Genomic DNA, 13269 nt, shown 5'->3' with positions numbered 1-13269 from the left:
TCTTACGAAAATGAAAAGTTAAAGATGTAGCCCTGGCTGGTTTGGCTTGGTGGTTGGAGTATTGGCCTATAGACTGAAGGGTCCTGGGTTCTATTATGGTCAATGGCACATACTTTGGTTGTAGGCTCCATCCCTGGCCCTGGTCAGGGCGCGTACAAGGGTCAACCAATCTATGTATCTCTCTCACATCAATATTTCTCTCTCTCTCGTCTCTCCCCCTTCTTTCCATTCTGTCTAAAGATCAATGGAAAAAATACCTTTCGGTGAGGATTACAAAAAAAAAAAAAAAAGAAGTTAAAGATGTAGAAGAGACACACAAAAAGGTTCCATTCTAATTTCTTTTTGTATTTTTTTAAATTTCTTTTATACTCTGGGGACTATGAATAGTTTTCATAGTTGAAATAAGTAGTAGGTACTTCTCCTTTTTATTGTTTGTTCTGTTTTTTTTTTTGTTGTTGTTGTTTTTTTGCATAGAGTAGAATCAAACCATGGAGGTATCTAGTTGGTGGAAGACCCAGAGTTTACTTCAGCCTACTGTACTGACCCTGCAGCATGCCAGGGCTAGGGCTGCCAGCTGTGCTCTGCTCAAAGGCACTGTCGCAAGTCATGTAGATGAGTTCATTTGAATCATAGTTCCATTTAGTTATATGATCTAGAGAAAATAATTTTATTTTTGTTATAATAAAAGTAGAGGCCCGTTGCACCAAGATTCGTGCAAGAATAGGCCTTCCTTCCCCTGGCTTCGCTCCCAGCCGCCCCAGAGCCTGCAAGTCTTCGCTTCTGGCTGCCCGGGAGCCTGCAAGTCCTCACTCCTGACCACCCTGGAGCCTGCAAGTCCTCTGGGAGCTTGCAAGTCCTCGCTCCTGGCCGGAGTGCCACTCTTGTAGCTCCCTGGGAAGATAATGTAAGAACATGAATTGCGAAGTGCTTTACAAACTTTAATTCTGTGTAGATAATAATAGTTATTCTTCCTATTCTCCCCTCAAAGTAATTAATAGATTACTTTAATCTTACCAGCACTGTCACCTTTAAGGTTCTTTTCTTTTAAAAAAATATATATTTTATTGATTTTTTTACAGAAAATAAGGGAGAGGGATAGAGAGTTAGAAACATCGATGAGAGAGAAACATCGATCAGCTGCCTCCTGCACACTCCCTACTGGGTATGTGCTCACAACCAAGGTACATGCCCTTGACTGGAATTGAACCTGGCACCCTTGAGTCCGCAGGCCGACGCTCTATCCACTGAGCCAAACCGGTTAGGGCTAAGGTTCTTTTCTATAAGAAAAGAGAAATAGTATTAACTAAAGAATATGAAATTTTCACAATAACTCTGTGAGTTAGAAGTTATTATTAACATTTTACAGGTAAAAACACAGGCTTAGAGAAGTTAAGAAGTGTTCTCAAGATCAAGAATTTGTACATTGTTAATCCCGTGGTTTCTCTGACTTTAGTGCCCATGTTTTTTCTTCCATAGACTAATATAATTTAATGTACTGCAATCTAGTCCAACATCTCTCTGTTCATCATGCCTAATTTGGAAACTTTTTCTTGCCATTTCAATTATTCTTATTCTTTTAGTGGAGTTTATTTAATTTATTTGGCTGTTACTTAAGGCTAGGCATTATGCTAAACACTATTAGTTTTTTTCTCTTAGTCTAGTCTTTTTTACACAGAAGAAAACATGTGTTTAAAATAGAGTGACAAGAGCTCCTACAGAGAGTAGGAGGAATACAGATGTTCTGGGTAATCAGAGAAGGCTTCATAGATGAAGTAGTACCCCTGCTTTAAAATGCCTTTTGTAGAATGCAGATGGCTTCTGCTATCATGCCTTTTGTTTTTCTTGTACCAGCAGATTCATACTGAGCCATTCATCCTGGGGTGAGTAGTCAAATGATTCATACATGTGCTTGCTATTTTCCAGCTTGTCCAGATTATTATCAATACAACACACTTGGAGAAATCCTGTAAGTACTTGGAAGAATTCATCACCAATATTACTAACGTGCTTCCAGAGACAGTCCATACCAGTAAGCTGTATGGCACCACGACTTTTAAGGTGAGAGGCCCTGCAGCAGGCAGGCATCATCTGGGCTATTCTACCTAGCATGGCTTTGTTTCTTCCAGGTTGCATAGCAGTATGCTATCCTTTTATCCCTTTTTCATATTTATTGGTACCTTTCCTTGAGAGTAGATTTAAGAGAAGAAATCAAATTTGATTCCCATTGCTTATTACATTTTATGAAAGATAAAAATTGTTGGAATTATCATCTCTTTTTTTTTAATAAGAAAAAAAAATGAAGAAGATCCTGAATTGCCAAAGCAATCTTGAGAAAGAACAAAGCAGGAGGCATTATGCTTCCCAATTTCAAATTATATTACAAAGCTGTAGTAATCAAAACAGTATAGTATTGGCATAAAAATAGACACACAGGTCAATGGAACAAAATAGAGAGCCCAGAACTAAACCCATGCATATAAGGTCAATTAATTTTCAACAAAGGAGCCAAAACTCTTAAGATGGGGAAAGGACAGTATTTCAAGAAATGGTGTTGGCAAAATGGGACAGTCACATGCAAAAGGATGAAACTGGACCCCTATCTTACACCATACACAAAAATCAGCTTAAAATAGATTAGAGAGACTTGAATGTAAGGTTGAAACTAGGAAAGTTAGAGAAAAAAACATAGGGAGAAAGCTCCTTGATATTGGTTGTAGCAGTGATTTTCCATTTGACACCAAAAGCAAAAGTAAAGCAACAAAAGCAAAGATAGACAAGTGGGACTCCATCAAGCTAAAAAGCTTCTGCATAGTAAAGGAAATCATCAATAATATGAAAGAGCAACTGATGGAAAGGGAGAAAATATTTGTAATTCATTTATATGATAATGGGTTAATATCCAAAATATATAAAGTACTTTTACCACTCAGTAGCGAAAAAAATTCAAACAACCCAATTAAAATATGGGCAGAGGAACTGAATAAACATTTTTCTAAAGAAAACATAGAAATGGCCAACAGGTAATTGCAAAAGCTGTTCAACATCACTAGTCATCAAAGAAATGCAAATGAAAACAACAATGAGATAACACCTCACACCTGTTAGAATGGTTGTCATCAAAAAGAAAGAGATAACAAATGCTGACAGGCATGTGGAGAAAACCCTTGCATACTGTTGGTGGGACTGTTAACTGGTACAGCTACTATGGAAAACAGTATGGAAATTTTTCAAGAAATTAAAAATAGAACTATCATATCCCACGATCTCACTTCTGGGTGTATATTCAAAGAAATCAAAAACATCTTCAAGAGATATCTATACTTCCATTTTCATTGCAGAATTATTTGCGATAGCCAAGACATGGAAACAACCTAAGTGTCCATCAACAGATGAGTGGGTAAAGAAAATGTGGTATATGTATACAAAGAAATATTATTTAGTCATGAAAAATAAGGAAAACCTGCCACTGTGACAACATAGATGAATCTTGAGGCATTATGCTAAGTAAAATAAGCCAGACAGAGGCTGAAAAATACCGCATGGTATCACTTATATGTGGAATCTTTTTAAAAAAAGTCAAACTCACAGACACAGAGAATAGAAAAGTTGTTGCCAGGGACTGAGAGAAGTAGAAGTTGTTAAAAGGGTACAAACTTTCAGCTATAAGATGAATAAGATTTGAGGAGCTATTATAAAATGTGGTGAATATAGTTGATAATACTGTATTGTATAACTAAAATTTGATAAGAGAATAAAATATAAACATTTTCATTTTAAAAAAAAACTATGTGAGGAGATGAATGTATTGACTAACTAGATGTGGGTATTCTTTCACAATATACAGTATACATACTAGAGGCCCAATGCACAAAATTTGTTCTAGGGGCTCAGCCCTCACAGCCCCAGCTGCCTCGAGGCCCCATGGCCTCGCCCACTGGTCATTCCAGAAGGTCGTTGCAGAAGGTCATTCTGCCTTCCAGTCTAATTAGCATATTAGCTCTTTATTATGTAGGACTAGGGGCCCAGTGCATAAATTCATACACCTTGAAAGGAACTGTGGGCTGCAAGGTTGTGGTGGGCACAGGGGCGGGTCTTGGCCCATCCTCCGCGCCCCCACTAGGCCCCTCCTGCTGCGGCCCTTGGTCCCCTGTCTGCCGTCAGCCCCGCTCTCGCCACTGCCGCTTCCACGTGTTGACAGCACTCAACACCCGCTGACGGTGTGGAGTGATGGGGCCGGTGCCAGCAGCGGGTGTGAGTGGGGCCATCGCCGGCAGCAGGTGTAAGTGCCAGGCAGGACCATGGCGCATGAGAGCAAAGAATTTTAAGTAACCACCAGAGGCTCGCCCTGATGACAGTGACTGACGCCCTGCCTTGGTCTGGCGCCCCTGCTCACCTGCTCCACCATCCCGCTGCGGCCAACACCCACCATTTCTGCAGGCGCCCCCTGGTGGTCAGCACACGTCATAGTGACCGGTTGTTTGGTTGTTCGGTTGTTTTGCCATTCGGACTATTTGCATATTAGCCTTTTATTATATAGGATATCAAATCAACACATGTCCATTTTATTTTAAAGAGCTTATAATTTTATTTTCAGTAGTACCTCAATAAGACTGAAAAGGGATAAAGGATAAAAATGAGGTGGTCAACCACAAAATATTCTTTAGTAGGTCAGCTGCTAGATGAGTTACATGTTCAAGGTGTGACCATGGCTTGTTTCAAATTACCTATAAAATTACCTAAAACAAAGTTTATTATTCATATTATGTGTGTATCATTACTTATAAACTTTTCAATAACTTTTTATTATGTTAATATTGATACTCTTTTGGTGAGGAAAAGGCTTATTTAATACAGAGGCTGGTATGGTTCAGTGGTTGAGCGTAGACCAATGCACCAGGAGGTTGATGGTTTGATTCCCAGTCAGAGCACATGCCCATGTTGCAGACTCGATCCCCAGTTAGGGGGTGTGAAGGAAGCAGCCAATCAGTGTTCCTCTCTTATCAATGTTTCTATCTCTCCCTTTCCCCTTCCCTCTATCTAAAAAAATTAGTAAAAACATAAATAGGCCCCAAGAATGATTATGGAAATATGACAGGAGCTTTAAGAACGTCAGAATGACCCAATTACTCTTAAATATTAGCATTGTTATGGAGCATGGGTAATATTGTATCCAAAATATATCCAGTGCTGGTTGATGTGGCGAAGGGATTAGAATGTCAGCACCCACACACAAGGGTCTTGGGTTTGATTCCCAGTCAAGGGCACATACTTGGGTTGCAGGTTCAATCCCCAGCCCCAGTTGGGCATATACAGGAGGCAACCAATTGATGTGTCTCACAGTTTCTCTCTCTCTCTCTCTCTCTCTCTCTCTCTCTCTCTCTCTCTCTCTCCCCCCCCCTTCCTTCCTTCCCTTCGACTCTCTCTAAAAATCAATGGAAAAAATACCCTCAGGTGAAGGTCAACAAATATATATGTTTTCCCTTGATTTACTGTGGAAGCCAAAATATCTCTAGGAGAAAAAATGTGTGTGTGGTGGGGGGGTGGTGGCTATAGTTAAGTGTTCAGCAGAGAATAAAGCATTAGAGAAAACGTGAGGATCATTTATACTTGTGTATCATATGGGTAATATGTAATAGGTTCTTCTACTCTTCCCCTAACCTATCTCAATATTTTTTATTTCAAGGGCTTTTCAGACTATGGCCAGATGTCCTCTCAGAGAATGGCTTGTATATTTTGTTGTTGCTTTAGCATTAAAATCGCTGAGGGGAAATTAAAGGCAGACGGGAAGCCATAGGGGTTGAGCAGCCAGTTAAGTGCTTAGTAAAGGAGAGGTTCTGGAGACCATGAAAGGTCATGTCGACAGTGCTTATTGGAAACACGGGTTGCGTAAAACACATTGAAAGTTTATTTTTACCAGGATCGTTTCAGACCAGCTAACTCAGAACTCAGTGTAAACATGGCAATTATAACAGCTACATGTTGTGTATTTTCCTAAGCTACTGTTTCCAGAAAACTTTCCCTTGCAGATGGAAATCTTTATGCTGAAAAGGGGCAAGAAGAATTAGAAGGTCTTCAAGGTATTTTCTTGCAGTGTTCCCTTTTGTTGCCATATGCGTCATAATTAAGCTGGCATTCATTGTTTTCCTTATTCATAAGAATGTCTTCATTCCCTTACAAAATAGAATGAAGGTATTTATTCATTTACTCCATCACAAATATTGTTTGTATCCTTACTATGCAATAATGTGTTAGATTCTTAGAGAAAAAAAGAATTCTTAGTCCTTAGAGTTTATAATCTACATGGACGACAGAGCCTGTAAGTTCTATACAGAACAATGTAAGAAGTACTAGGATAATTCAATATATACATTAAATTCCTCATTGATTCTACAAGTTTCTATAAAGCATCCACTACATACCAGGCAATTTATAGGTATGAACTAAATAAACAAGTCTTATATGCTAGTTGATAAATGGGGATTATAGTTCATAAGCATACACACAAAAAATCTAATTTAATGTCAGGGAGTGGTAAGAAGTAGGAAGAAAAATAAGTGACCTGAATGAAATGAGAATGGAATCATTTGAATTTCTGATAGCATTTTGGTCAGAAGGAGCAGTACAATAGTAGGCATTGGTGTGTTCAAGGAGTATCAAGGAGGTCAGTCTGGCAGTGATGTGTCTATCATTGGTGGTAGGAGTGGTAAGAAATAAGATAGGAGTCAGATAATTTCTAGCCTTGTAGATCATAGGAAATACATAAGATTTTATCCTGGAATGAAATTTGAGGCCATTAGAAGATGGAAGTGATGGTGATGAACTAATTTATATATTGATGGATAACATTGGTTACTGTGTGGAAAGCAAATACATCGTGGATCAGTAGGGTTGAAGAAGAGAGCCCAATTTGGAGATTATTGCAGCAGTCTAGGTAAGAGGTAGTGTTCACTTGAATTACAGTGGTGGGGATGGAAATGGTCAGAAATATTTTTAAAGGAAGAGATGGCAAGTTTATTGTTGGATTGGATATGGGGTTATAAGAGAAAGAGTAGAGTCTAAGATTTTTGAACGAAGCAAATTTAGTTCAATGATTAAAAAAAACACGAAACAGTAACCACAAAAAGTTATCTGCACAATTAAAGGTAAAAGTAAAGAGAAGAAAGCAAGGATGATTAGTGTTAGAATATTGTCTAAAATTATTCACAAATAGTTCAAATGAGAGAAAAAAGTATGAGCATTTAAAAAGATACTAAAAAAGGAAGTTATAAGTCAACATCTCTTCCTCCTAACATCTCTTAGAAGGACCCTCTATAACTAATTGACAAATGTAGGAGGCAGAATATCAGTAAGGGGATAGTTGAACTGAATGGTACAATCAATCAACTGGGTCATGTTGAATACTTTATCTAAAAACAGTGAATGCACATTCTTCTCAAGATATTAAGGACAGCCGAAACCGGTTTGGCTCAGTGGATAGAGCGTCGGCCTGCGGACTGAAAGGTCCCAGGTTTGATTCCGGTCAAGGGCATGTACCTTGGTTGCGGGCACATCCCCAGTAGGGGGTGTACAAGAGGCAGCTGGTCGATGTTTCTCTCTCATCGATGTTTCTAACTCTCTATCCCTCTCTCTTCCTCATTGTAATAAATCAATAAAATATATTTAAAAAAAAGATATTAAGGACATTCACAAGACAGACCATGTTCTAGGTCAATGGTCGGCAAACCGCGGCTCGCGAGCCACATGTGGCTCTTTGGCCCCTTGAGTATGGCTCTTCCACAAAATACCACGTGCGGGCGTGCACGTACAGTGTGATTGAAACTTCGTGGCCCATGTGCAGAAGTCGGTTTTCGGCCTGGGCGAGTCTATTATGAAGTGGTTCTAACGCCGAGCCACACTCAAGGGGCCAAAGAGCCGCATGTGGCTCGCGAGCCGCGGTTTGCCTACCACTGTTCTAGGTAATAATACACACCATAACAAATTTTAATGAATAGAAATCATATAAAGCTTGCTCTCAGACCACATAGAATTAAACTATGGAAATAATTAACAGAAAGATAGCAGAACATTCCCCAAATATTTGGAGATAACCAACACACTTCAAAATAACACCTGGGTCAAAGAAAAAGTCTTAAGAGAAATTAAAAAGTATTTCCAATCGAATGAAAATAAAATACGGTTTTTCAAAATTTGTGACATCAGTGAAAACAGTGCTTAGAGAGAAATGAATAGCATTAATTGTATATATTTGAAAAGAATAAATTTCTAATATTAATCATCTAAGCTCCTACCTTAGGAAACTAGAAAAATAGAGCAAATTAAATGCAAACGAATCTTTAAAAAATGAAAAAAATTAGAGCAGAAATTAGAATGGAAAATCCAAAGACAAAATTGGTGAAACCAAACACTGATTTTTAGAAAAATCCATAAAATTAAACCTTAAGCCAGGCTAAGAATAAAATAGAGAAGACACAAGTACTAATATAATAAATGAAAGAGGAGCCATCACTACTGATTCCATGTACATTAAAGAGTAATAAAGGAATATTGTGAATAACTCTATACTTATAGTTTGATAGTGATGAATAAATGTGGGGTGATGGATGTGCTAATTGATGTGGGGAATCCTGTTCCGATGTATACTTATATCTAATCCTTCCATTGTACATTCTGAGATATCTTACAATTTTGTCAATAATACCCTACTAAAGCTGAAAAAATTCTACCAGATATTTAAGGGAGAAATTATACCTTTTCTCTACATTTTCTAGAAGTAGAAGCAATACTTCCTTACTCATTGTTTGAGGCCAGGATTACTCTCATACCATCCAAACATTTCAAGAAAGGAAATCTACAAACCAATATCTCTTATGAATATAGATGTAAAAATACTCAGCAAAATATTAACAAATCGAATTCAACATGTATTAGAAGCATACACAGTTGACTCTTGAACAGTTGTGGGGTTATGGGCGCACCCCCTGCATAGTTAAAAATATGTGTTAGAACTTTTGACTCACCAAAAACTTAACAACTAACAGCTTACTGTTGACCAGAAACCTTAAACATAAACAGTCAATTAACACATATTTTGTATGTTATATGTATTATTACAATGAAGTAAGCTAGAGAAAGAAAAATGTTATTAAAATCATAAGGAAAAGAAAACATATTTCTAGTATTTATTGGGAAAAAAATCCACATTTAACTGGACCCAAACAGTTCAAGGGTCAACTGCACAGCACAACCAAATGGGACTTATTTCAACTGCAAGGCTCATTCAACATTCAGAAATCAGTTAATATAACCCATCACATCAGTGGGCTAAAGAAGAAAAAATCAAACAATAATTTCAGTAGATGCAGAAAAAGCATTTGATAGTATCAAACATCTATTCATGATAAAACCTCTCAGCAAACTAGAGTGGAAATTTCCTAAACTTGATAAAAACATCTTCAGAAGTTGTATAGCTAACAACATACTTGATAGTGAGAAACTAGAAGCTTTCCTCCTAAAATCAGGAAGAAGGAAGGGATCCCATCTATTCAGCATCCGATAAGACAGGAAATATAAGATCTACAGATTGAGGAGTTAGAAATAAAACTGACTTTGTTTGCAGATGACATGGTTGTCTATGTTGAAAATATGAAAGAATTGACAACAACAACAAAGAAAACACTTTTCACGAACTCTACCAGAACTGATAACTGTATATTAACCTTGTATCCTCAACCTTGCTATAGTCTACCAGAACTGATAAGTGAATATAGCAAGGTTGAGGATACAAGGTTAATATACAGAAGTCCTTTGCTTTCTTTTTTTACTAGTAACAAACAGCTAGAATTAGTCATTAAAACACAATATCATTTACATTAACATAAAAAAGAGAGAAATATGTATAACTCTAAAAAATAAGGTTTGTGTAAGGAAACCTATAAAACTGATGAAAAGAAATCAAAGAAGAATGATCTAAATAAATGGAAATATGTCCCTTATTTATGGATAGGGAACACTCAATACTTTATCAAGGTATCAGTTCTTCCCAACTTGATCTACAGATTTGACACAATTGCAGTCCAAATTCCAGCAAGTCATTTAGTGTATATTGGAGAAAGGAGTCTTTTTAATAAGTGGTGTTAGAACATCTGGACATCCACATGGAAAAAAGGGAAAAAATGAATCTAGACAAAGATCTTACACTTTTCACAAAAATTAATTCAAAATGGATCACAGACTTACATGCAAACACAAAACTATAAAATGCCTAGAAAATCTTGGTGACCTTCATTTGGCTATGACTTTTTAGCTAAAACACCAAAAACATAATCCACCAAAGGTAATATTAAGTTGGACTTCATTAAATTGAAAACTTCTGCTCTGGGAAAGACTTTCTTAAGAGAATGAGAAGACAAGCCACAGACTGGGAGTAAATATTTGTAAAATGCATATCTAATAAAGGACTTATATCCAAAATATACAGAGAACTGGTAAAACTCAACAACAAGTAAACAACCCAATTTGAAAATGGGCAAACGATCTGAACAGACACCTCATGAAAGAATGGAGAGGGAATTTTAAATTAAAACGAGATACCACTACACAACTATTATAATGACTGACAGCACTAAATGCTAGCGCTATAGCAGCTCTCAGTCATGCCATTTTGGAAAATGGTTGGTCAGTTTCTTACAAGGTTAAACATAGTTAGTCTTGCCATGCAATCCACCAGTCATTCTCCTTGCTATTAACCAAGTGAGTTGAAAAGTTAAGACAACAACTACTTACACATGAATGCTTGGAGAAGTTTTTTTCATAGTTACCAAAACTTGAAGCTACAATGATGTCCTTCCAGAAATGAATGGATAAACAAACTGTGACACATCCAGAGCGTGGAATGTTGTTCAGTTATGAAAAGGAATGAACTGTCAAGCCATGAAAAGACACGCAGGAAGCCTGAATGCACATTGCTAAATAAAAGAAGCCAATCTGAAAAGCTACATCTATTCAACATCCTATTCAGTCATACACTATACCGTACGATTCCAAGTATATGACACCCTCGAAAAGTCAAAGTTATACAGAAAGTTAAAAGATCAGTGGTTGCCAGGATTCAGGGGATGAGCGAGGGAGGGATGAGTAGGTAGAGTTGAGTGGATTTTTAGGGCAGGGAAACTATTCTTTATGATACTGTATAGTGAATACATAACATGCGTTTCTTAGAAGCCATAGAACTGTACAATATAGAGTAATCCCTAATTCAAAACTATGGACTTTAGTTAGTAATAAATTATCAATATTGGTTCATCAATTGTAATAAATGTACCACACTAATGCAAGATGTTTTAATAGGGGAAACAGTAGGAGTAAAATAGTGAGGCAGTATATGTGAGTGCTCTGTACTTTCTGCTCAGTTTTCTTTGAGCCTAAATTTCTAAAATATAATGTTTATTAATAAAAGAAACTACTTCGTAACATGGGAATTCCAGGACAGTTGATTATCATACAAGTTAATTGTCATGCTTGTAGATTATTATATAAATACTAGAGGCCCGGTGCATGAAATTTGTGCACTTGGGGGGTGGTCCCCCAGCCTGGCCTGTACCCCTCTGACAGTGTGGGAGCCCTGCAATTGATTGCCCCAAAGAGGAGGCCCTGCCCACCCATTGGGGCTCCTCAATAGATTTCCCCAAAGAGGTAGGCCGGAGCCGGGGGTCCCGCCTTCGTAGCGGGCGCAGGGCCACGGGAACCCCGGTGGAAGCCACTCGGAGTGGCCGTGGGCCCCCGCTGTGTGTGCAGCCATCTTATGACAACATGAGGGCATCACGGCGTAATGGCAGCAGGACCACCTAGGCTTTTATTAGTAAGATGTAAAGAACTAAGCACAGAAAGGTCCATGGAAACATTGTTTATGTAAGTCAACATAATAAATGCCTATATTATAATATGTAAATGCACTGCAAAATTTGTACCATTAAAAAGGTGAAACTGGAGAGAGTGATATTACAGGAAGAGAGGATCTTGGAGTCCTAGAAGAGATGAAAGGGAATAGAATCCTGAGAGTGTAATTTTGAACAGAGATATGAAAGTGAAAAAGGATGCACATAGCTAAGGACAGTGCCAGTTTTTCTTTTTGGTGAAGCAAAAAATAGCTTGTCCTGCAGACACAAAATAGAACATATTTCACTGTACTTTTGAAAAAAGAAAAATTCATGGAATATTACTTAATATTCCCAATTCTATTATGTAGTGGATAGGTGTGCAATGTTTCCAAGCAGAAATTTCTGCTATGCTTATATTAAAAGTCTGAATGATTTTAAAAATTTCATATTTCACAGGATGCCAGACATGCAGCTGAAGAAGAGATTTATACCAACTTAAATCAGAAGATTGACCAGTTTCTCCAGCTGGCCGACTATGATTGGATGACAGGAGATTTGGGAAACAAAGCTAGTGACTACTTAGTAGACCTCATTGCCTTTCTACGTAGCACCTTTGCTGTATTCACACACCTTCCTGTAAGTGACAGTTGCTTTACTTTGCCCATTATATAGAAAAATGTTCTCTTAAAATTGAGTTTGGTGAAGAATGTTTGTCTGTTTCTGGAAGCTCTTTAGATTATAAAAGCTCACTCTGTAATTATCATCCCTTAACAAGATTTAGAGATCTCTTCTATTATTTTTTCATTTACTTTTACATTTTCTTTATTCTGAAAACAGTCCCTAACATTATGTCTACTTATATTCCTTCCAACTTAAGGATAATTAGTGCAAACACATAGTGAATGCCTTGGTGGAAATAGAAGAGAAATTTAGGGGTTAGGATTTCAGATATGTATTTTTTAGTCCTAGAATGTCCATTTAATTTTTTTATAATATCAAGTTTTCTGCTAAGAGTCTCCATCTTTTTATTTAACTTTTCTCTTTTCCTCGAGCTATGTAATCACAGACATTTTAAAGTCATTGTTTATAAATTCTAATGTATTGGTGGATTTCTTTCTGATCCCTTTTTTTTTCTTGGTTATCGGTAACATTGCCCTATCTCTACTAACTACCTTCTGGTTGACGTAAAACCCTGTGTTTAAAATATGTAGAGGGTTTTGGTGGTATCATCTCCCACCAGGTTTGGTTTACTTATTTTCTTTATTAAGTAGGTAGAATGGGTGGGTGAGTTGTGGTTTGAGCCTCATCACCTTAATCCAATCATAGGCTGATTTGGATCAAGCTAGGATTGCAGTTGTGTGTATCTTTGGTTTGCTCCTATTGATAGAATGTG

The 13269-nt window shown here is 37.4% G+C and overlaps 1 protein-coding gene across 4 annotated transcripts in view; it reads left to right on the top strand.

The window, feature by feature from the left end:
- The window catches only part of EXOC6B (exocyst complex component 6B), a 516821-nt gene that overhangs the window by 292916 nt on the left and 210636 nt on the right, over positions 1 to 13269 (top strand). For all 4 annotated transcript variants that reach the window (XM_079791731.1, XM_079791730.1, XM_079791732.1 and 1 more), the window contains 2 exons: positions 1924 to 2058; positions 12333 to 12512. In XM_079791731.1, coding sequence (XP_079647857.1) covers positions 1924 to 2058; positions 12333 to 12512 — 315 coding nt within the window. The remainder of the gene's footprint in view (positions 1 to 1923; positions 2059 to 12332; positions 12513 to 13269) is intronic.

Source organism: Cnephaeus nilssonii (assembly GCF_951640355.1).
Source record: "Cnephaeus nilssonii genome assembly, chromosome: 15".
Lineage (NCBI taxonomy): Eukaryota > Metazoa > Chordata > Mammalia > Chiroptera > Vespertilionidae > Cnephaeus > Cnephaeus nilssonii.
Note: the sequence above shows the minus strand (reverse complement) of the source record. Positions and strands in the feature narration are given on the sequence as shown.